Source organism: Rhinopithecus roxellana, chromosome 1 (assembly GCF_007565055.1).
Source record: "Rhinopithecus roxellana isolate Shanxi Qingling chromosome 1, ASM756505v1, whole genome shotgun sequence".
NCBI lineage: Eukaryota > Metazoa > Chordata > Mammalia > Primates > Cercopithecidae > Rhinopithecus > Rhinopithecus roxellana.
This window is the reverse complement of record NC_044549.1, coordinates 61738717-61764499: the sequence shown is the minus strand read 5'-3', so window position 1 is coordinate 61764499 and position 25783 is coordinate 61738717. Positions and strand designations below refer to the sequence as shown.

At 40.0% G+C, this 25783-nt stretch overlaps 1 protein-coding gene across 13 annotated transcripts in view; it reads left to right on the top strand.

The window, feature by feature from the left end:
- FOXP1 (forkhead box P1) overlaps positions 1–25783 on the top strand; it is a 632214-nt gene that overhangs the window by 536466 nt on the left and 69965 nt on the right. For all 13 annotated transcript variants that reach the window (XM_030918371.1, XM_030918333.1, XM_030918145.1 and 10 more), the window contains 2 exons: positions 3809–3962; positions 9393–9597. In XM_030918371.1, coding sequence (XP_030774231.1) covers positions 3809–3962; positions 9393–9597 — 359 coding nt within the window. The remainder of the gene's footprint in view (positions 1–3808; positions 3963–9392; positions 9598–25783) is intronic.

The window sequence follows — 25783 nt, the reverse complement described above, 5'->3', positions numbered from 1 at the left end:
CCAAATGTTAAAAACCACAGTCTGAAAGCTGACTTCAAAGTCACAACTCTCTAATTAATGAACTGCGAGCTTCAGTTTGGACAAGTTGTGGTTTGATGCGCCCATAAATCAACATGACAGGCCTGTTTCACAGTCTCAGACAGTGCTTGTCATTGAGTCACATCAGATGTAAACACAGCAGAAAAAAGAAGGGGTATGAAGGAGGTGCAATTGATCAACAGAATTGGTAAAAACCCACTTTTGAAGCACATTATGCATGATCACAGGAAATGGTTACAGCCTCAAGAGGTTTCCCCTTCTGCTGTTGCTTTTTTGAATCAGATTGCTAACAGCCTTCAAAAGGGAGAATAAGAATTATGGAGTTTCTCCCCTGTGGCTTGCAGGCAATAACCCCCTGTTGTTATTTTGTGCTTCTTTCTTTTCAAAGGCATCAAAATTTAGTTTTTTAAAGATCTTTAACTCTATATTTGAAGACAAACAAAAAAGGGCTGCCACTGTCATTCTTATCAGTTACCAGGGATTGTGTTTTTCCTTTCTGTTGCCACTTCTTATTAACCTCTTATTTGGTCTGTGAGACATAGTTTGGAATGCACGTCTGCATGCTGGGAGAACATGAAAGTTCAGATGAGCTCAGAGGGCAGATAAAGAAATGTGAAGGGGAAAGTTACACAGCAGAAAGAAGGATAAAAGTTACCTCTCCCAAATTGCTGTTGTCAGAAAGGAGAGCATCTCAGAGCACAAAGATGATAGTGGTGTCTGAGTTTGGGAAGGGAGTGGGGGTGGGCAAGGAGAACACTTTGTGTCTAAACAAGGAGAAAGCGAGACATTGTAGGAACATTATTGCATCTCCAGGTCGCTAGGTTTGCTGTGGTCCATGCTTTGTCATCTACTTCCCAGGCAAAGGTGACCCAGAAAATAGGTTGCTTTGAATGTCCTTTGAGGTCAGCAGATCAGTGGATGGGTCTCCTTGGATTCATGGTGCCAGTGGAGTTATCTGAGACCCAGGTAACAGTGGTTAAGAGATCCGTATTTTCCTGAGGTAGGGACCAGTCTCCTGGAATTATCATGCAGGTGGTAGTCCTTTTGTGCTAAAATGAGGTGGAGTCACACGGTAGCAATTTCATGATGTGGACTGGTGGTTATGATTTTAACAAGGTTTGAACTTGGATGTTGACAGATGGAACAAGTATGTTAATTTACTGAGTCCCCAGTCATTAGTGGCTCATAATTTTGTATTGTCAGGCTCCCCTTCATCCCCCTTTTTGTTTTCCTGTTTTGATTACCTCTGCAGTAAGATACCTGATCTTTGGCCAGAACAATGTACCTTTGCTTTTTTTTTTTTTTTCCTTCCCTGCTGAAGTTGCCTTGAGATGTTTCCCTGAGAAAGTTTGGCTCCATATTGGGTTGGACGAAGACAGGACCTTCCTTAAGAAGATACATGCTCTTAGGTAGAGATGTAGGGAGGAAGAGGATGTAGCCCCAGTGCAGCTATTGAAGTGACTGCTCGTGAGTATTGGACAGAAGTGGTGAGGAAAATAGACAACAGAATTCATTTTAAATCGAGCTACAAAAAAAGATTCCATCCTGTGCGGGTGAGGTAGGCTAAGTTGATTGTTTTAAAAGGGCCGTTTGTCCCGGGCAGTTATGACAGTTTATGTTAGGCAGTAGGGAGTAGCCAAAGAAAGGAAAACAGACCTTTGACTGCAGCTCTAGGGAGGGGATCCGAAACGCGAGGTTTATCAGGGCATTTTAGCATTTTAACACTGACTACTGACCTGCCGAGGGGACTGCACGGAGACCTTTTTTGTATGCATTCAATTGTGAGAAGTAAACAAATGGACCCGTATCCTGTGTTTGGTAACTGGGTGGGGAGCACAGTTTGGCAACCAGTGTTGCTTTTAAATTCTTTCTTTGGACAATGGGCCTTGTATACTTTTATATCCTGGCTTTTCAAACGTAGACAGCTTTCATGAGCTTTTCCTAGGGATGGCCACAGAGACAACAGAAAAGGCATCAGTCATTTTATATAAATACAAAATTTTTAAACATTTCATTTACAGTAAGACAGGAAACACCCTCCCCAACCTCCAGCTGTACCCCCCCATTATATTCTGCTTTCAGAAGAGCTAATTCCCCGATCTTTTATTGTGTCAATGTTGTTTTTTTCTCTTCCTTCCCTTTTTTTGTAATGTTGTGAGTTAATATCTGTTGAAGAAGTGAAAAAATCATTTTGACATGAATATAACTATCATTGGGTTTTACATTAATGTGATAACTTGGGAAGGGGTGAAAACAATTGGATCATTTTATGCATGCTGTTCTTAAAATGAAAACACTGGCTTTTCATTTAAATTTATTTAAATTTTTGTTGTTAGTGGTATAGAATTTGTTTTTTGGAGTGAAACTCAATTAACTTTCTCAGTGGCATGGTAGTAAGTCTGAAATTGGTTGCTAATATGAGAATGATGGTTTTTACTGTAAAATAAACTACATGAAGACCGAAAGGAAACCACCATTTTTCTCTTTCTTTGAACTTTGCATCAGAAGGTCTTGATATACATACCATTTTATGGATGTATCAGATCAAGGTCATGTGTTAGGTTAAGTGAATGCAGTTGTTTGTAAAGTAAAGTTATTAGCCAGAACATGTAAGCTCAGAAAGGGCTTGGATAGTCCTTTTAGTTGTAAAAGTCTCTCTGATCTTTTGAATCATACTCAGAATTAGGAACACTGATCTTGTTCTTTTCTTGAAGAAACTTTTTTTTTTATGCCACAGTTTGTTAAGGGTTAATTTTCCTTTTATAATTGTTAGCCATAACGTGGCTAAGACCTCCACCTCGATACGATTCCTAGCAGATTAAGGATATTAGATAATTTCCTTCTATTTATTGTGCTACTGCACTGTATTCTCTTTCTATCACTCAGATAATTACTGAGGAAATCTACATTAATTTTTTTGGCTGAAGCAAGGCCTGCTAAACACAGGAATGATGTATTGATGTTTTACACAACAAAAGTTTTCCTCCTGTCATCGTCCAATCAACAAAAAGATATTTATCATATCGTAAAGCCCCTTCTTTTCAAGAACAAAGCAGATGGGGGAAGCAGGACAAGCAACCAGAGCTGGGGGTTTCTGAGACTAAAACCATGTTAAGGCATCTGAGGCTTAGACGGTCGTTCATATTAAACTCACAGTCGAGTACGATGTTGTTTGCTAAATTATGAATGTGTGTAATTAAAATCTAGTGGCTGTTTCTATGAAAGATTTACAATGTTATTTCATCGTTTGTCATGGCTAATTAACAATATTAGATGAAGTTTTTCTTCTTCAAAGGTCTGATTTTTTCTCATTTATTTATGTCAGAAGTGATAAACAGAGTAGTTAAAAGCTTCTGCCAGTGCAGGCAGGGAGGGAGGCAACTTGTTCTTTTACACCTCAAAGGTTCGGGGTTCAAACCCATTCAGACTAGAGTGATGCAGTCTTCTCTCTAGTGTGCATAATTAAACATTTCAAAGTCTAAAAGTTTACGTCTTGATGACAAAACTCAGGCCTTTCAAACTGGGGGGCAGCTGGTTTGATTGACAAATTATTTATTTATGGGAGCAGGCAGTAGAAAGGTAACACACTCACCTCCCACCCCTCTTCAGAGGAGGTATATTCTGTCCGTTTTAAACCTTGACGTGGAGCCCTCCACTGAGCTCCAGTGACCATTCTCAGCATTTGACGATGGTGAGTTTTGAAGTGTCCATACTTTTAACCTTCCTAGGGAAGTGGCCATCTCATTTTTTTCTTCCTGATTTCTTACAGCAACAGCAGGTGGCTACCCAGCAGTTGGCTTTTCAGCAGCAGCTTTTACAGATGCAGCAGTTACAGCAGCAGCACCTCCTGTCTTTGCAGCGCCAAGGCCTTCTGACAATTCAGCCCGGGCAGCCTGCCCTTCCCCTTCAACCTCTTGCTCAAGGTATGCGTTGATTATACAGAAGGCATAGCTCTGTGAAGACTTTGGGTGGACGTGGTGGGTTGTCTCTTGGTATATTCGTTAAGTTCATTGTCCATCAAAACATGCACATAGAATCTTTGAAGAAAAGTGGGGTGGGATCATGATGGACCCATGCAGAAGGTGAAATGCTTGTTGATGCCAAAATGAAGTCTTACGGTGGTCTGAAGGCTTAGCTATACTGTAGCAGAGCAATCCCACTGTTAAACACTCTTGGAGTAAGGGAATGAGGCACTGCTTTGCACTTACTGAGCATTTTAATGGACTCTTGTAGTGTTTCTGTTTGGAACCACAAAGGAATTTTCCTGAAGGCTTTTATTATTCATTTAAGAGATTTTATACCATGTAACATGTGCTATTTTAAATCTTAGTAGGGCTTTATAAATGCCACGTTTTAATATGTAGAGAAATTCAGGTTTATTTTTCTGTAAACGATTAAAATCAACAACTTTCTCTTATAAAAGCCAAGGTTGTTTTTTGTTTAGTTTCCTTTTTTTTTTTTCTTCTTTTTGCATTCATCTGTTGATTTTTGAGCAAGTTAGTTCTATACTCATCAGAACAGGTACCATTTCAATCTCCAGTTCCTCAACAACTGAGATTCCTTGAAAAGTAAGATTTTTTAAATACGTTTAGTGAATTTCTTTTGCAGAGCCCACTGACATTTTATCCCAAGGGTGATGGACATCAGAAACAAATGGGAACTCTCGGTGTTTTTAGGACATCCTCTTGGTTTAAGCAACCCTAACTTTCACATATGTAATGTGAAAGCAGATGGATTATTCAGAACTAGAAAGGAAGGTGGGAAGGGATGTCAAGAGGGAGGGAGGGCGGACAAGCAGGAAGGAAGGAAAGAGAAAGTAGTGCCATGCCTATGTTTTGAAACACAATTCCTCCATCTATGCGTGGTAGGGCAGATTTGAGTTGCCTCCTCGAGGCCAGCAGTTCTTTGAACTCTAGTAGATTTGGATGTTGGTTTATATGTACCTTAAAGGCTGGTAGCTAAAGCCATTGATCGGTGTCTTGGATTCAGTTGCCTTCTAAAGAAGGTTAAAAATATGGAACCTCCTTCGTGTTGTTTAAGGCACGGCCATTTGTTTGGTAACTTTTCGTGTCAAGTGAAGTCAGGAAAGCGTATCTGCATTTGAATCTTTTCCCTTAAGTCAACCACACCCAACTTCTGTCCCTTATGAGGCTGGTTTTGTTTTTACTATGGAGACCAGGGCTTTTTCCTCTTAACCTCTCTCTTGCCCCTCCACTCCTTTCTGCCATGACTGCTCAGCTGCTCGATACATACTCAGCGTCTCCATTGTCAAAATAGAAGATATCATAACTGAGCAATAAGGAGAAAAGAAAGGATATATATATATATGTACATCAGTGAATGCATTTTTGTGCTTGCAGAATGTCATAGCATGTGTTAATTACATCTTTGGATTTATTGTTGGAAACATGGCAGGGTGTTCTGACACACCTACCGGACTTGAGCTCCAACCTCTCTCATCTTTTCCCACCACTCCTATACTATTAAGTTTGCTCACTAAGGTTCATTGTTATAGTACATCAGTTAAGCTGTCCAAAAGAGGGCAATTGGGCAGTGACAAGACAAGCTCATGTGTAATGTGAAAGAAATGAATGTGGTGATGCATGAAGTGTAATCACTGCAGTAACATATCAGAGACACTGGTAGGTAATTCACTAGTCATGGCATTGATTGATAGGCTTAGCAGTCTGCTGTAACTATTAGCCCCTGCAACATTAGGAAGAAGCATATTTGAAATCTAAGGGGTGCCTCTATGCGTGCCCGAGATGGAATAAACATAAATACAAATATTTCTGGTGTCAGGTTCTTGCAGTAAAGTGAACTACTAGTGTTATTTCCATCTCTCTGAATCAGGAGGTTGGTTTTGTCCCCCCACTCCCTCACCCAAAGTGGCTGGAGATTTCAGTCATGTTGGACTGGAACACAATTTTTTTTTTATCAGAGAGATGATGGCTTAAAACTGATGTCATTATGAGGTTTAAATCAACTTTCTGCTTGCTTGAACATGGTCACCTGGGTATGGATGTACAAGGACAAAAAAAGGTTGATCAACTCTGTTTGTCTTTGAGCCAGTGATACCTAGGGTTGTAAAATTGAGTTCCATGAACAGTAATCTGTCATCTGTCCCCACAACATACATTTTTTAAACCTGTGCCTGCATTTTCTTCTATAATGAAGGGGCCAGTTGTCCTGGAAAAAGAAATGTTGCAAGGCATGGAGGTTATCTGTTAAAAATACTGGTAATGCCCACTTCATAAAGAAATCATCAAGATTATTTTACATACCTGTTCATGGCCTTACCAAGTTAACCTTAAACATATAAATGTCAAGTATAGGAATAGATAGAAAATTAATATTTTGAAGGCCTTTTTATCCCTGAAGGTTTTATAATATGAAACGGAGGGATATTTTCTGTTGTTTTTAAGGTTATTGTAGGGTCTTCTCTCTGCCTTACGTAATTAGCCTATCTGCTTTTCACCCTGGTCTCTTTAATCATCTCATCCTCCCTAGCACCAGTAATTTCATACAGAAATATTCTTTCAGTCTTATTCTGACCTTTTAATTTTTAAAATGTAAACTCTGGGTAGCAGAAAATTACATGCTTGGTTATGTACCTGCTAATGGATTTGTTTAACTTCATACTATTATTCTTAGTCTACCATTTTGGAAGAAATACATACTTTCTGGAAATTTGTTATCCATTTAGTCTGATGAGTGACTGGGTTACCTTTTATCTGTCTAACATGAGATCTTAGCTGTCAAGTAACAACACCTTTTGGTAGGTAGTGCTCACTGAACTAACAGTTTAACATCACTAACAATATATGGCATTGATGGAGGAAAGCCATTTGACTGCTTCTGTGTTAAGTGTGATGAGAATGTTCTTAAAAGTAATTATCACATTGCAGTTTGACCCAGAAGTATCGCTGTTGTCACTTAATGAGTTACTATTTTTATTTACCATTTTTCTCTATGGATAATGAAACTGATTTGCCAGCCCATTGGAATAGATGGAGAGTAGAGTAATATTAATGCACCCTGTAGGTATAACAAGTGCTGAATACATTTGTCTTTGTCTTTATTTGCTGGATAAACAGCTTACTTCTAAAACAGCGTTGAAGTTCTGCTTTTCTTCCAGAGAAAGCGGGAGTTAACACAGTTGTCAGAACCCTGTCCTGGTCTTCCCGCCTCCCATGCAGCTGACCCAGAAATCAATTAGTTTGAGTTGAGAAATAGGTGGCTTGTTCTTTTCATGCATTTACTCTCTAGAAAATAAAAATAGGTGTTGACTTGTGTGGTTTTATATCAATATGCCATCATCAACAGAGAAGCCTATTAACTGTTGTTTCCACTGAGTAAACAGTGGTCTGAGGGTCACCCATGTGCACAGGTAATTGTTGGTGTGCAGACAACAGTAGCAGGCCTGCTAGCTACAAATGCATCCCACCTGTCTTCAAAAGGTGTTTGAAAATAATAGTCCAGATGCAGCAAAACCGGACATGGGGTTGTGGAGTGACCTTTCCCTTTGTTTAATTTGCCTCCGAGGTTTAATTTCAGGGGACAAGTAATAATTGAATATGCCTAATAACTAAATGCTCATTTGGGACAAAATCCATCAAAATATAATTGGCATTTGATTTTTATGAAGGGAGAAGAAAACCGACTTGTCTGTCGAGGATGCTTCCTAAGAATATCTGACCACTTAATGTATCATTTGAAGCCTCCTTTATAATATATATTAATTGCAAATACTTGAGCATTTGAACATTTTCGTGGAGAACCGTTAGGAGAGACCAACTGTTTTTGTTAACGCTCCTCTCAGAAAGGCGGGGAAGGTTATTGGTCTGCTGTGCAATAATTTACTCCTCTTTGATATGCAAACGATCCACGGTGAATATAAAAAAATCCTATCAGACTCATTTCACAGTTCTTAACCACTCGGATTCTCTGGAGTCCATCGCCTCATTAGACCAGTGCTCTCCAATGCTAGCATAATTAAAATCTTTAACAGTTTAGCAAAGTAAAGATGTTTGGCTGATCACGTTGAGATGATTATCTATCCATTGTATTCTAAATGACAAAAATAAATTAAATTTAGACCTTGGCATTTTTTATTATGTGTTTCAAATGAATATAATGCACACAGCCTTCTTTTTTAATTCAATACCTTAGGTTTGGTAAGAAACATGCCTGTTTCGGCTGCTGCTATATAGTCAGAAAATGGCAGGCTTTCTGGGATGGCTATGTTACAGTTGATTGAAACAATGAACTGCAATCCAGACGTCCACTTCTAACGTGGTATTGCCTTAGGATGTGCAGGGTTTATGATTTCAGTGTTTCTCCCAAGGAAGTTATGTTGCTTGTTGTCGTTGTTGTGGTTTTTGTTGTCATCTAGCGTATTTTTATTCTGTGCGTGTATGGGGTAGAATATTCATTGAGGTGGGATTTGGAAACTTGAGCTACAGAGGCATGCCACCAAGATAAAAACGAAGAGGCCCACAATAGTGAGCTTGGCATACTGATTGTATCCCTTCTTGGGGGAAAATACGGGATTCACTCCTTAAAACCCATGTCCATTTTGATCCCCTTCAAAAAAACGAGAACTTTATTACTGTAAGTTTATTTTACGTTTTCATTTTATTCTGCAATGGTTCATTACCATTGATCTAAGAAATGACAGTAATAACAGTGTTACTTGTATAAAAAGTTATACAGTTTTTCAGTAGACACATCCATCAATTAAGCATGTGGTACTAGAAACCAAAATTAATGAGGAAGATAGGTGTGTTAATGAAATAATCATAGTATAATCAATTTGACTGTTAAAAGTTGAAAAGCATTTCAGGAAGACGATATGAATTCATAATTTATGTCTAAAAGTGATTAATAAAAACTATATTTAATAACAAAGCTATTTGTCATCATTTAAGACTTAAGCACAAAAATTATTCATTTTGTAGTTCATGTTGTCATAATAGTATAGTTGAACAAATTTATTTTGAGCCCTTCTTTGTGTCTAAAACTAAGGTAACATCTATCTACTTTTCATCAAAAATTGAGAAATAACATTTCGGATGGTTAGAGGCATACTGTTGTGGCAAAGTAACTGTGTTTTGAATCCTTTTCACCTGAGTCTTTTATGTGTGATGAGGGCAGCTTCCACTCAGTTGCTCAGTAGGAGGACACACGTTTTACTACTGCATCTGCCTTAGTTGGGAGGGAAAAAAAAACTGCACACACCAAAAAACCCCCCTAACACTAGGCTTTGTTTACTGACTCTTTGATTTAATTACTGTTTGAAGAGGACGGAATTAGCTGTTAATTGATTTAATTATCCAATTTGTTTGTTTCAGGCATGATTCCAACAGAACTGCAGCAGCTCTGGAAAGAAGTGACAAGTGCTCATACTGCAGAAGAAACCACAGGCAACAATCACAGCAGTTTGGATCTGACCACGACATGTGTCTCCTCCTCTGCACCTTCCAAGACCTCCTTAATAATGAACCCACATGCCTCTACCAATGGACAGCTCTCAGTCCACACTCCCAAAAGGGAAAGGTAGGAAGCAGCCACTGAGATAGGTCCAACACTGCCTTTAACATGAGAGGGGTGGGTGGCCCTGCCTCACCGTATCTCAGTGATCCCTAATTGGATCCATGTGACTTGAGTGTGCATATAATTACTGAAGAATGTATTCAGTATGGTTTGGGTGTGAAGCATCTAATTATTTTCACCTTTTCAACATGGAATTAGCACTTATGTAGATCTACTCTCAGCTTAGGAACCCGGGCAGAAGTCGTGTAGTTTCTCATTGGATGGGTTGGATTTCCAGGCTTCCAGGCCTACTCCTTCTGCCAAGTGCTCACTCCGTACAAGCTGAATTCCTTGGCTGGAAGTGCCTTCAGGGAATAGTAGTGTCTGCTGTGGGCAATTTTGAATTATGGTTTGAGAAAACATAGAACTTATGTTACTCTACATTGCTCCCCTTGAAGGCTGGGCGCCCATGTTTTTCATCATTGTGCCCCGGAGCACATGGTCTTCCCCGTATGTATTCTGAGTGAAGGTTTGGAGGATGGAGAGACAGAAGAGGTAGTGGTGGTGGAGGCGGGGGGTCTGTTGTATATATAGTCACATAAACAGACACAGCACAGTTTCTCTTCATCGTGGGATACAGAGTGTAGTATTGTCTCAGCAGCTGTATTCCTATTTAGAAATTAAGACATTTTATTTTTGAATTGCCCTGAGTTTTACATGAATGTTACTGGAAGCTGAGCTTGTTTTAGAGATCCAGAGTATGTCATGTTAGCATGCAGTTCTAAGAAAATCTTTTAATTCATGTTATTGTATTCTTAGTACCCAGAAGCATTAATACCACTGTTGAAGTACTTTTCAAGAATAGAAAATACAGTGCCCCTGAAATTGAAAACTTTTTTGTTTACTATTCCTAAACTGTTTTCTGTATATCTCATAGGCAGAGCTTCCATACACAAAAGTAAAGAAACCTTAAAAGTAGTATGTGACAGGAAATGCCATTTCTATCAGGAGAAAGCAAAATCTGTATTTTGTTTTTTAATAAAAATGGCTCTGTGAAAAAAAAATTTGATTATATATTTCAGTTATGTAATCACAAATATAATTTCATATATTTCTCAAAATATTGAGTGTTTAAGAAGCCTACTGTTTAACTGGATGTATATCTTTATACCAGAAAAATATTATCTGAACACACACACACACACACAATGTTCGAGTGTAAAACCACGAGTGGTTTCCAGAGATGAGGATAATATATATGTATTAACTAAAATTTTCAACTATCCTTCCAAGATCATTTTGGAATTTCTGAGGCAGACACCGAAGAACTAAAAGATGCGTTAAGCATATTGGTTTACAAGAGTTTGAAGAATAGATAGAAGAATAGAATGGTGGACACTGAGAAATCAGTTTGGAGCCACTGGGTGAAATGTGGTTTCTGTTGTTTCCAGCAAGGATAGATATATGTGTCTGGAAGCCAATCTTAGCTCTTGCTTTACAATTTCTTATAATGTCTTTATTTTATTTTATTTTTTTTTTCAAGAAAGAAAACCTCAGGGAGCATTAAAGAAAAGGTTCTAGGCTGTTGTCCTTTGCTATACTTGGTTTTGATGTCCTAAGGTTGATGCGTCCATTTACTGCAGAGTGATTGAATTACATCTTTATCCATAGGCAGAGCAGGAGGCCATACACTGAAAAACGCCGACTGATGCACTTAAAGTATTTGTTGCAATCTCATCGGCTGTTGTGGAGCCTGCACAGATTTCCTGTGACATAGAAAACTCTTCTTGTTTAGATGCGCTGTGCTCAGTTTCATTTTCTAAAAGGTTATGTATCTGCAGTCAGGTGATAGATTAGCAAGGAGGCAAGTGGGAGAAGAATAGCCCTTTTCATGTCTTAAGGCACATTTGAAAGTAAATGGATCTAAGAGACAGTCTAATTCTGGGAGACTAAGTTTGTTTGAATTTTTTTTTTATGGTCCTTATTTGTCTGCACAAAAGTTATGCTTAATCTTCATCATACTACACACCAGAATTAGAATATGGATCAGAAAAGAATTCAGATTCCAGTGAGCCTTAATCTAGATGTAAAAGCAGGCTGAGTTTTCCAATCGTACATGCAAAAAAGAAGCAACTATGGAATTATATGCCACTACTTAATCTCTTGAATCTCTCAGTTTATATTATCTGGTAGGTTTCTAGACATGGCTGGATTAAAATAAAATTCCGGTCAGCACGTTTTAACTGAATGTAGCTATCAAGACACATGAGCACCTTCAGTTAAAGATAGTTGAGTTTAAACTTACAGAATTGATCATTAAAAAATCAGTTAGGTCTGGTACAGTGGTTCATGCCTGTCATCTCAGCACTTTGGGAGACCGAGGCAGGAGGATTGCTTGAGGCCAGGAGTTCAAGACTAGCCTGGACAACATAGAGGGACCCCAATTTCTATTAAACTTTTTTTTTTTTTAATTAGCCTGGCATGGTGGCATGCACCTGGAGTACTCCAGAGGCTGAGGTGGGAGGATCATTTGAGCTCAGAAGTTTTGAGGCTGCAGTGAGCCATGATCACACCATTGTACTCCAGCCTGGGCAACAGAGCAAGATCCTCTTTTAATTTAAAAAAAAAAGCAGTTGTTAGTTAGCCAGCTTTGTATACATATAAATCCTACAAGTGAATATTATGTAGCATTACCTTATTAGGCTTAATTTAAAAATCACGTGTGATAACCAGTTAAATACCAAAAAAAAAAAAGAAAAAGATGTCACTATAAAGGTATGGTCTCACTGTACACTGATCTGCCAATTGTCTCAGGAGTTTCTTGTCACTGCCTTGGATAAGTTTTCTCTCTTACTCATCAGTGCATTTGTGAAATATGTGTCCTTCCAAGCTCTTTGATTTCTGTGTGATATTCTTTTCCCTCCATTCTGATGGGCAAGGAAGAGTCTCTGCCACAGTGAATAACCATCTAGCCCCATGACCTTGATCGCGGCTTAGCAGCTTTAAGATTGCTTTCTGACATGATCTGGGAGTGCTCGATGGGAAAATTTGTTGGAAAAAGGTAGTGTTGTGAGAGTTACTGTTTGTTTTCAAAGTACTGAGATGGCTAATGATCTCAGCTGAGTTGCATATGTATTTCCATGCCATTTGGAAAACTCCTTCTCCCCCACTCTTGCCCCCGTGCATTTTGCTGGCTCCTGTGAGCAGCCACTGCAGTAGCAGCAGCTCTGGGGTTTGGTGAGCTTCAATCTGTTAAGGAGATAAATAATGTGCTTGGCACGACACTCCTACTCTCCTCTTTAATTTGTCTTACACAAGGAAAATTATAATTAAATCATTCAGGGTAAACCCTTGAGTGTAGAGAAGGGAAAAAACACACTTTGGTAAAGATTGCCAATAGAAACCCACTTCCCTGTTGCGCAGGGTAGAGACATTTATCAATATTCAGCACTATTACGGGAGGAGCGGCCCATGTGATTTGTGAGGCGGATGCCAACGTTCAAATCAAGGCTTGTTAAGATCCTGTCCCTGTGTAATCATGGACATTCAGCATCATTAGAATTCAGTACTGGCACCATGCTTCGTGCTTTGATTTTCTCCCCACAGTTTAATAATGTTTATTGTGCTGATTATATATAAATTCATTGGTGCAATAAACATACCTCTGTTGTCAGTGCCTGAGAAAAGTGTGGTGGGGATCAAGTTCAATGGCAGCAGCTAAAGGGTAGCAGCAAGAGGAAGCAGGTGCATTCAAGCCTCTTGATGTCGTTTTATTCCATAGGAACAGAGAGTCTCGACTTCTTAGGGCAATAGACAAAACTCAGGCCTGGGATACCTGTAAATGTGAAGATACTGCCTTGTTTCCCTGTCTGATTGTCTTGCTTTAGGAAATTCCAAGTTTTGGTGTGGGTAAACAGAATCAACAAAATGCAAATGAAACATTTATTAAAATGCTAAGTTTAGTAAAGCCCTTTGAGCTTCTTGGATCAAAGCAGCTATGTAAATACAAATAGCAGTTACTATTTAAGTAATTGCCTGAATTAAAATTCGAAATATTACATTGCATTATGGTGCACTAGGGAAACGGATGAGAACTCACATTTAATCAGTTCCTTCTCTGTGCCAAGCACTGGCTAGAGTCTTGCATATGGAGTGATGTCTCACTTTATCCACCTGACCACGCAGGAAGCAGTAAGGATGATTATACCCATTTTACAGATGAGGAAATCAAATAATAGCAATTAAATAACTAACCCAGGGTCATAGAACTGGTGGTTAGTGGCATATCCAAGATCCAAATTCAGGTCTGTGTTTTAGTCTGCAAAGTGGTACTTAAAGTTTTCATTCAGCTTAGAAGTGAATACTAAATTATGATAAAATCAGTGTCCCTAAAATATATTTGTTAAATTTAACTGAAATTCAGTTTGACAAAACATGTATTAACTTAGCCTACTGTGTGCAAATCACTGCATTTAAAGGAAAATACCAGAGTTTTCTCTTTCATGGTGTATGTTCATATTTACTAGGCCTTTCATGAAGCAGGATAGGTAGGATTTACAAGCTATAAATCATTTTGGTCTGAAACAGCACATAAAGAATGTAAATGAACCTCATGGGGGATTTGCACACAGGCAAATCCAAAACAAGCTTCTTTCCTTTAACGTATCCCCGCTTTTTTTCCTGCCTTATAAATCCTGTGTTTCCTCAATGAACACATCATATGCTTTTTATTCCATTTCAGCTGTCCTCTATAGTCCAAATCAGAAATATGCCCTTTTTTCTCATCCCAGCTTTTTTGCTTTCAGTTCAGCCACCATCATTAGATGTTTTATAACTCGAGTATTTCTCGGATTCACCGCTTTCTAAATATTTGTTCCAAGGTGTCCTTAAGCATTTGGTCAAAGATGTTTCCTTAAACCCTGATCAGTTGGTGGTTGGGCAGTCTCTGCTTTTTTGGGGCATCATATTATTCTCAAAAACAGGGGACCCACACTGGGCGCTTTACTCTCTGGGATCTAACCTGCCCTCTGTCCAGTCACGATATTCCTTGCCTCGTTCTCATCATTTATTGACAGAGCCCTGTGTATTACAGTCGCTTGCATTTTCTGCACTCCACAGTTGGCAGTTGCCTTCAAATAACCCCTGAAGGTTTCCGCCTGGCTAGTGTACTTACAGACAGTTTCACTTGATACACAGTCTCTGTTTTTGATTTGTGGCCTCTTGACATATTGCCATGTATTTGACTATGTAACAATAACATTTGTGTTTACAGGCCTTGTTATTTTCAAAAGGCAAGGAACTTTGAAACATGTACATGTCTAGTGTTGCTTTTTTTTTCTTTTTTAAACTAAATTCTGTGTTCATGAATAAATGTCAGTGCTCTTGGTTTACTTGCTAAAATTCTAGAAGTTAGTTTTCAGAACTGTGCCTGATACACAAGCCTTTAACTGGTGCTTGTTTTCATACTGATATGTAGGACCCGTTGACATTTAAGCAGTAAACTCTAATTCCCATTATTTTGAATAGTTTTTCCTCATTTCAGTTTTGTTTTTGTTTTTTTTTCCAGAAAATCAGAGTACAATTTGTATTTGTTTTGAAGTACTGAGCAAGCTAGTTATTTTAAATCTTTCTTTCCCATTAGAGAATTTCAGAGAACCTGTGGTCAAATTCCCCCAAATTGTCTTCAAAATTGTTACTGCTACTTCCTGCCAACGTGAGTCAAGGCATTTAAACAATCTATAACACTATAACAAAGCTCCGCAGATTATGGTCAGCCCGCCCTGCTTCCTTTTGTAAATAAAGTTTTATTGGGACAGAGTCACATTCATTTACGTATTGTCTACAGCTGCTTTGACACTACAATGGCAAGTTTGAGTGGTGGCAGCAGAAACCATATAGCCTACAAAAACTGAAATATTTACTGTCTGACCATTTACAGAAACAGTTGCTGACTGCTGACCTTCACCATTAGCCTGGTATTTCTCAGATTCCCTGATGATGTTCTTATAGGGTATTTGTTAAACTCACAGCTTCCTAGGCCTTTCTCCTGAAACCTGGACTTTGTTGATCTGAGATGAGGTGCAGGAATTTGCATTTGCCCTACATACCCTCGAGTCTTGCTACACAGAGGCTGCAGACCAGCAGCTCTGCTATGACCTGGAAGCTTGTTAGAAACTCATTCTCTGGCCCTGCCCCAGACCTGCGTCAGGATCTGCGTTGTAACAAGAGCCTCAGGGGTTTGGAATACATGTTGAAGTTTGAGAAGCAATGGAAGCTGTGTGTTTATCACTGAGGTTTTGACACTTGGAAAGAACAGGACTTTTCTCCAGACACTTGATTCACATCCCAGACAGGTTCTCATCAAAAGTCTGGGCTGTAGTTAAGGTGGTCTGGGGAGCAGCCCACGGGGGAGCCACCATACTGGTTCAGTCCTCAAAACTAGTGGCTTGCCATTCTTACGTGAGCCAACAGAATAGAAATTATATGACTGAAAGGACCAGACCCCATTTGCTTCCTTTCCTTAGGAGCTACCACGAGACCACTCCTTGGCTGTGTGATCACAGGCAAGTGACACAACTTTAAGGTTCTGTTTTGCTCTTGTCAAGGATGAAAGGACCTGACATGTATGGTGGTGATGAGAATGCAGCTAACATTTATGTAACTCTTACTTTGTGCCACACAATGCTCAACAGACTTGACACAGGCTTGATACTATACTGATTTTCCTATGTAATCCTCATAGTAATCTTATGGGGTATTCTCCCGTTTGTACAGAGGGTGCAGCTGGGGCCCAGAATGATGTTATCATTTGCACAGGTCACATAGCTAGTTAGTGACTATGCAGGGACTAGATCTGAGATTTCCCTGGCCCTCAGGGACTTGCAGTGACTGCCAGATTCTGGTGGCTCCCCTGTGGGCTGCTCCCCAGACCACCTTCACTACAGCCCAGACTTTTTAATTAATTTATTAATTAATTTATTTTTTTATTATGCTTTTAAGTTCTAGGGTACATGTGCACAACGTTCAGGTTTGTTACATATGTATACATGTGCCATGTTGGTGTGCTGCACCCATTAACTCGAGATTTACATTAGGTATATCTCCTAATGCTATCCCTCCCCCCTCCCCCAACCCCATGACAGGCCCCAGTGTGTGATGTTCCCCTTCCTGTGTCCAAGTGTTCTCATTGTTCAGTTCCCACCTATGAGTGAGAACATGCGGTGTTTAGTTTTCTGTTCTTGCAATCGTTTGCTGAGAATGATGGTTTCCAGCTTCATCCATGTCCCTACAAGGGACATGAACTCATCCTAGTTTATGGGTGCATAGTATTCCATGTTGTATATGTGCCACATTTTCTTAATCCAGTCTGTTATTGATGGACATTTGGATTGGTTCCAAGTCTTTGCTATTGTGACTAGTGCCCCCGTAAACATACGTGTGCATGTGTCTTTATAGCAGCGTGATTTATAATCCTTTGGGTATATACGCAGTAATGGGATGGCTGGGTCAAATGGTATTTCTAGTTCTAGATCCTTGAGGAATCGCCACACTGTCTTCCACAATGGTTGAACTAGTTTACAGTCCCACCAACAGTGTAAGAGTGTTAATATTTCTCCACATCTTCTCCAGCACCTGTAGTTTCCTGACTTTTTAATGATCACCATTCTAACTGGTGTGAGATGGTATCTCATTGTGGTTTTGATTTGCATTTCTCTGGTGGCGAGTGATGATGAGCATTTTTTCATGTGTCTGTTGGCTAGCCCAGACTTTTGATGAGAATTAGATTACAGAGTGGGGTAAGCTTTGAATCAAGTCCAAGTGGTAGCCTCCACTGGTTGTAGCTTGGGGCCGGACCTATCTGTTCAGCAGTAGTTTAGAAGAAGCCCCTAAGAAAATCCCTGTTGCCAGTTCCCTTTGCCCTCACCTCATCTTTTTGCTGGCAAGAAAGTCAGGAGGTTAGAAACCGGTGATGCACAGTGGAGAATATAGAGAGCATGCTGGGCATGTCTTGTCAGGTATATGGGACCAGAAGGAGGACCAGGTGTGGCTAACTGCAGAGGCCTGAGATACAGGTACTTATTTTTGCTCCAAAGCAGACTCTTGGCAGCATCACCTGTCCCATGTCTATCTGTCAGGGAGGTAACCTACTTAGGGCAAAAAACATTCCTGCTGAGGTCAGACAGAAGCACCCTGGGGGGTGAATCAGCGTTTTGTACCCTAAACATGCTGCCTGGTGTTTGGCAGCCATCGTGCTTTGAAGAACTGTGATCTATGTGTCTGATTGCTTAAAACCAATCACTTTTGGGACTTAGAAGTGGGAGAAAGGATTCTCTCAGGGCCATGTGGCATGGTGCCATATCACCGCCTGTCGTTCACACATGCAGGGAGGGCACCAGGAGAAAATCTTTAAAATACTGGCATGCCGTAAGGGAAGGGTTTATGGTTTTTTTTGTTTTGTTTTGTTTTGTTTTTACTGTTCACTTTGTGGGGTGATTAAACAAAAAACCTCAACCATTATTCTCTAACAGCTGTTGTGCCTTACCTCAATAAAGGGCCTTTTACCATAACACAGCATCATTAGACGCTATAAATCTCTTTCTGTTTATTGTGCTTAAATGATAAATGCTTTCCAATAAAATGACATCATTGGTCTGGAGAGTGATGTTCATTTTCTGAGTTACTCTGAAATTTGGTTGATTTGAATTTTTTTATTGGGATGTTGTATAATATGAATCTCAGCCACAGGCTATTCCATGTCTGATGTGCCAGATTTCCCACCCAAAACCATCTCTGGACCCCCCATTTCTTTCACCTTGTAAGGCAGACATTCTTTTTTGATGCGCCGCTACTGCTGATACAGGTTCTCTGCCAAATTCCTTTGTTGGCACCCAGGCATTTTGCAAGTATTTGCGCTTAAGTGGAAAGGCCTGTGCTCTCTCCTCCCAAATGTGTCTTAGCTTTCCTTAACATTTATTCCACACCAAGGGTGTGAGGGAAAGCGTGTGGCAGGAGAAGAATGAGAACCAGCCTTTTGGAAACTCTGATGGTATTGTCCATGGTACTCGGTTTTACTTTATTACCTATGAAGAGTTGTTTAATTACTCACCTTTACCACTTAAATTAGACAGAAGATTTTCTTTGATGGATATTGAAACCAACCAAAAGTGCAAAGGGAAGTCAAGGGCCTTCCCTTTGAAAGGAAAAGTGGCTTGGAAAAGTCCTATTCTTATAATAAATGACAGCTGGGAGTCTTATGCTCTTAAGCCAGTACTGGAGCCAGATGAGGGGGGACCTATGCTGCAGACTTAAGCGGATGTCATGTTCCTTTTCAAGATTTGCAAAGATGTTTTTTGCACGGTTATTCTGTTTTATTGCTATGTTCACACCAGTGTTACCCTGTAGCCTGGCTCCGTAGGTCTTTTCAAGGGAGCTACCACTCTGCTGACTGGCTCACTGGGGCAATGCAAATGAGTGTGTTACATATGTACAGCATTCCTAAAGTTCTTTATTCCATGCCCCTTTGTAATCAGTCAAGGCCTAAGTATATTATAAACTATATTCTCCTCATTAAAACAATAGTGGAAGCTCACAAAGGGAAATTGTTAATATGTGTTCCAGCTTGTCACTTCTGCCTGTGTGAATAAAGAAGATAACCGTTCCTTTGGGAAACTATTTCAGGAATTGAGCAACAGATATGCTAGCCAGAGAATTCTCTTAACTGTAATTTTCTTTTTTGTGTGTACTCTAAAATAACATCCTGTTGGGCTCCTCAGTGCCACTGCACAGACAGAGCACAATTGCCACAGCCCAGGTGGTGTTAATATGGGACAATCCCCCCGGGCACATGTCGCCAAGAGTTGTACAGCTTGTTCAGTGTCTTCGTCCATATGGCAATCTGTGCCATTCACAGGAAGGCATCAGGGCTGCGCCGGGCGGGTACTGCGGTCAATGTAGTGTGAAGAGCAGGCCTCCACTCATGCAGCCTCTGTTGTGCAGTTTGTTTTATTGTAGATCTGAGTTATGACGCGCACACACTCACATGTACTCTCTCAACCAAGAAGAGACGCGAGAATAGCCGTTCTGGCTTCCTTTCCTCCTCCTTTATTTTTTGAAGCACGTGGTTAACTCAGCAGGTACAATTCTAGTGCATGAAACACGCTTGGTTCATAGAAAGTCAGTTAAAAACACACATCCACATGGACCTTTCTGGGTGGGTGGTTGTGTGTTAATATAAGGACTGCATGCTTTTTACTAGGATTCTTCTAGAAATTAGTGAGTTTTGTTATTCTCGCTCTCTCTTCCCCACCTTTTGTTTTTTGTTTTTTGTTTAGCATTTTCCGCAGTGAAAACTATTTTGGTTGTCCAGTTTGGATTGTTGACCTAATATTGTTGGTTTCGAGGTCTTAAAATGAAAGAAGGAAAGAAAAGAGAAAATCATTATCAGCCTCAGAAATCTGAGAGTAGAACATTGGCTGGAGGTGTGAGAAGTGCAAAGAATCAAGAAAACAGAGATTTCCCAGTGAATAGGGTGAAAAATAGGGACTTTTTTTAAAAAAACCCTTTGGAAAATTCACCAGGAGGCAAAAAACCTTCTCCATTTATATACCCAAGCCTTGTTCTGCTTTTGTGTAACTATTTGTGTTCTTGTTTGGTAAACAAACAGACCCCATAGCAACTGTAGCTGATGATATTTATACTACCTGTAAGACTTCCCTAAACAAACAGACAGACTTTTATGACCTTCAAATTTCATTCCTTTTATAGTCTTCAAGGAAATCAGTCTAATGGCAGGCTGGTCTCTCTCTTTCTCTCCGTTGCTTTTTAAAAAGTACTTTGAGGTATATCTTTGAAGGAGCTTTTGTGTATTGTGTATTTTACATCTTGGTTGTGAATGTCGAGTTTTTGAAGATGTATTATGGCAGAAGGAAAGAGAAACCTGAAGTGTTTGTGCAAATGATGTGATATTTGCTTTCAAAGGAGTAGTTTTAGTAATCAGTGGAATTCCGGGTCATACATCTAAAAAGTGAACACTCCACCAAAATCATGACCATAGACCCGAGAATCAGGCAGACATGTATGTCTGTGACTCTACTTTCATGTCTGAAATATTGATAGAAACATTGTGGTACATATGAGCCCCTATATTCAACTTACATTTTTCCATATGAGTCAGATTTATGACAAGAACAAGATGTCTCGTGTTAAAGATCAGTGTGAGAGAAAAATGGCAGTTTACTTTAATTAGAAAAAAATTGACACCAAGAGCTGGAATAATCCAGTGGCGTTTGAATAAATTAGAGGACTGTACAGACAGAAATAAAAAGAAACTCAACAAGGATAAATGGGAAGTTGTCCAAAGTGCAAGAAAAAATGTGTTCCTAAGTGGGACAGAAGTCACAGGACACTTCCAAGGTGTATCCATTGAACCTAACTTAGCAAAGCTCTAACCACAGGCGAGGTGTGGTCCTAGTGTGGGAATGTATCTGTGAGCTGCACAGCCTGTCCTCATGGAGCTGACACTGCAGTAGAAGGGAAATAGAACAAACAAATCATTTACACAAGAAAAGAACTGTTAAGTTCTGGAAACAGAAAAAGTAGGAAAGGGGCTAAGTATAATTTGTGGGGCTGAGGTTACTGTTGGGGTAAGTTGGTCTGGCAAAGTCTGTAGGTGACCCTGGAACAAACGTGAATAAGAAAGGGAAGACCCCCTCCAATCTAAGGGCACATCAGAAGCAAAGGCCCTGAGGCAGAGGCAGACATACAAGATATTTGGCTGCGTTATGGACCATACTGGTTTCATGTTAGGCCACTGTGTTGTTTGGTGGTGTTTAGCCTCCTATTAGAACCCAACATGATTATCACAAAGTAGGTGTTTAATAAAATCTGCTGAATTAAAGGTAGAGAAGAGTTTAACCCAGTTAACCCAGTTAACCCAGTCCAAAGACTGGACTGAAGAATGTAGGCTGCTGTACTTAAGTTACTTGAGCTTGGTGTGCCTCAGTTTCCCACCCCTGAATCGGGTATGCTACCAGCCCTTACCTCATCTTAGATCAAATTGTGAATATTAAATGAGTTAATATATGTTTTAGTTGCTGGGCACATAGTAGGTGCTCAATACTAACTATTGTTAATTATTATTAAAGCTACGTATTGATTCATACCACATGTATTGAGCATTTATTGTATACTAACACTGTAGATTCTGGGAATGGAAAGTTGACCACAACGTAGTTCTTCCCCTTCAGGAGCTCATGGCTAATCAGAGAAACAAACATAGAAACAGACACTTGAAAGTCATCATATTATTAATAACTATGGTGGTAGAAGTATATACAAAACGTAACACAGGGCATGACTTGTTAAAAATGGGCCAGGCGTGGTGGCTGATGCCTACAATCCCAGCACTTTGGGAGGCCCAGGCGGGTGGATCACTTGAGGCCAGGAGTTTGAGACCAGCCTGGGCAATATAGTGAGACCCTGTCTCTACAAAAAATAGAAAAATTAACTGAGCATGATGGTGCATGCCTATAATCCCAGCTACTCAGGAGGCTGAGGCACGAGAATCACTTGAACTCGGGAGGTAGAGGTTGCAGTGAGCCGAGATCACACCTCTGGACTCCAGCCAGGGCAACAGAGCAAGACTCTGTCTCTAAAAAATAAAAAATAAAAATGAACACTAGTGGAACATCATAGTGTGTGTATGTCCCCCTACATCTGCCTCACATGAGATTTTCTAACACAATGAACTCTGTAAAGGAGAAGTTTTATCTCTCTTGTCCATTGCGACATCCCCACCATCCAGCACAGCCAGCCTGGCGTACAGTAGGCACTAAATTTCATTGCAGAGACTACATGAAATGTTCAGTAGAAAGTGAACTAATGAGATGTCTATACTTGCCACTCTTTGGCCACAGGTGCTGTAAGACAGGGGTCCCTAATCCCCAGTTCACAGACTGGTGCTGGTCTATGGTCTGTTAGGAATTAGGTCACATGGCAGGAGGTGAGGCAGGTGAGCGAGTGTAATTCCATCTGTATTTACAGCCACTCCCCGTCGCTCACATTACCACCTGAGCTTCACCTCCTATCAGATCAGTGAGGCATTATATTCTCACAGGAGCATGAACCCTTTTGGGAACCGCACACGCAAGGAATCTAGGTTGCATGCTCCTTATGAGAATCTAGTGCCTGATGATCTGTCATTGTCTGCCATCACCCCGCCATGGGACTGTCTGTAGTTGTAGGAAAATAAGCCCAGGGCTCCCAACTGATTCTACGTTAAGGTGAGTTGTAATATTATTTCATTATATATTACAATGTAACAATAATAGAAACAAATGCACGATAAATATTATGTGCTTGAATCATCCCAAAACCATTCCCTGCCCGGTTCCTGGAAAAATTGTCTTCCGTGAAACCAGTCCCTGGTGCCAAAAAGGTTGGGGAGCACTGCTATAGAAGAACCTGGTTAGCTGTTGTTAATACCTGTAGATACTCCAAACCATGAGAAAATTTAAGTTTCTGCTACAAGTACATCTCAATCTTTAGCTTGCCTCAGAATCCCCCTGGAGGAATGGCTATAAAGTACAGGCTACTGGGCTCCACCCTTAGTGTTTCTGATTCAGTAAATTGGGGTGGGGCCCCCACATTTGCATTTTTTACACAAGTTCCCTAGGACCGGACTCTGAGAACCACTGCCCTACAACATTCCCACCTGGTATCCTTATGGTGTGACATTCTACTAAAGTTCAAAGTGACGGATAAGTAATCTGGATTACCGTTACTTAGGAAAATTCAGGTTTCAGTGCCAAGACTCAACATTTCAGAGAGAAAAATTCTCAAGACTGTGGCCGAATACAAGCTATTTTATGGAGCAAAATTTAAAAGAAAAAAAAAATTTTTGTTTTCTTTCAGTTTTGGCTGTAATTTCATTTGTAAGGGCTCTGGTTTTGTCTTCCTAGATTTTTTTGTGTGTGCTTCAGTTCTCTGCTCTCACTTTATTCCTTTCATCACCTGAGCTCCTACTGATACGTTAAGGCCCAGATCAGATGTTATAGTACTTTTGTGTTCCAGCCATCTGTTCAGTTACCGCTGTCTCCCCAACTAGAGAATTGGGCAGAACTCTTTCCGAGAACGAGAACTTACTTCTAGTTGTAGTCAATGCCAGTGAGCGCCAAACTTGATTTTTTACCCTATCAGTATAAAAATGTTGAATATGTACCCCTACTAAGTGTATTTATTAATTATATACATGTTTCTAATATATAGTACTTTCGTTATAAAAATTAGTGGCTAAGAGGGTGAGAAATGTGTGTCTACATTTCCAAGTTCTAATACTAATAGGTGTATACAGAAATCTTAATATTATGACTCATGTGTGTAATATCATATCTTAAATATATGACGTAGGTGATATGCATCCCAGTTTTGGAGACTGATCTAAGAACCCAACATGATTATCACAAAGTAATTGTTTAATAAAATCTGCTGAATTAAAGGTAGAGAAGAGAAGATGTTAATGAGGCATCTTATACTATAGAGAAATGAATGTAATTACATAAAGTAGGGAGTAATTCTAAGGAAACACACAAGCAAGTACCTGATAGTTTTGAGCCATTTTGTATCTTTAGCTGTCCCTTCATCTCCTGCTTTCTGGTCTGGCCCTTGTATATGGTCCTTCTACTTTTGAAGTATGATGTAACTCTTAGAAATCTTTTGCTGACTCCCATAGAGTACTAGGGAGGGAAACAAAATAAGAATTAATATTGAAACTTTGTTTATGGTCTTTGGTTTTTTGGGGTGTCATTAGTTCCTCTAACATATGGACAAGGTTCCACATAGACCTTGTGACTCACCAGTGCAAACACACTTGCGTTGACATAATGAGAATGCCTGCCTAATGGTGTTAATAACTTTTGGATTAGTGATCCCTATGTCTGTATTGACACAGTTGCTCACACCACTTTTTGGAAAGCATTCTGTTTTCTTAACGAGATCCCAGTGTTAATACTGCCAGTGGTAAACTCTTAGTTACAAACTCAGAATCGCCCTTACTGGTGTCAGAAACAAAAGCTGGACTGCTGCCTCTTCTTGCTCTTTTCCTTTATTTATTCCTTCACTCATCACCTTGCAAATACAGGCATTTTGTGCTTGTCATCACCTGCTCTGTTTGCGATTGCATTGTGATCCAAACACACCAACCAGCCTCAGATACTACAGCTCTGATTCTCTGCTCCATTCTCCTGCTATGCCACATACATGCTCCTGGCATCTGGGAATCAAGATGGCACATTTTGCCCAGTGTGGCTGGAAAGTGGGGAGGTAGGGGAGATTGGTGACATGGTTAGTGATGAAAATAACTGCCAGACTTAACTACCTTTCATGGCACCTAGCCTCAGGTTCTTACCATTGGTAAAGCAGCCAATTGCTAGTCACATAGATAGCTTACAAATAAGATGTCCTTAAATCTGGAGGAAGAAGCTCTAGTCCTAAAAGCATCAGACACACTACACTGTGCTGTTGGGGCCTTTGACCCGTAAGTCCAGAATGACCCTGAGGCTGTGCCATCCCCTGTGAAAATTCAAATTAAAGTACGTCTTCAGAGACTTGCTACTGAGTCAGCGTCAACCTGCGAAGTTAACCCAGCTAGGGGCTGGATCCTCAAGGACTACTTTATGAGCTTTTGCTTTTCCAAACTTGAGTCGATTGAATACACGCCCCGTTGTGGTGAGGTTTCCCCTATCTGCTTATGTGATTATTTGTATTATTTTCTTTAAATCAAGTCATTTCTTAAATAAAATGAGCCTTATTCTAAGAAATGATACCTGTGAAATCAGAAGTTGGAGACGCTAGATATATTTTGGTCCATTACAAATGAGGATACATCTCAGATCTTCAAAGTATGCCTTCTTGCTCCATTTGACATTGTGTGGACTCCGTTAAGTGTGTGCATATCACGAGTCGGGATGTTTTGATAGGTTTTTCTCATTTTTCGGAGGGAAGGGACCTTGACTGAATATGGTACTGTGCCAAGCGCATGGAAACCCTGCCTTCCTGGTATACCCTGATTTCTGATTTCCTAGGAAAAGTCAAGACTGTCACTTAACCTTCCTAAAAAGTTGATTCGTGACTCTGCTTTTCCTCACATACGTCCTCAGGGATATGAACCGGGCTTAGAAGATGCTTAAAGCAGACCTAGAGTTTGGGGACTGTG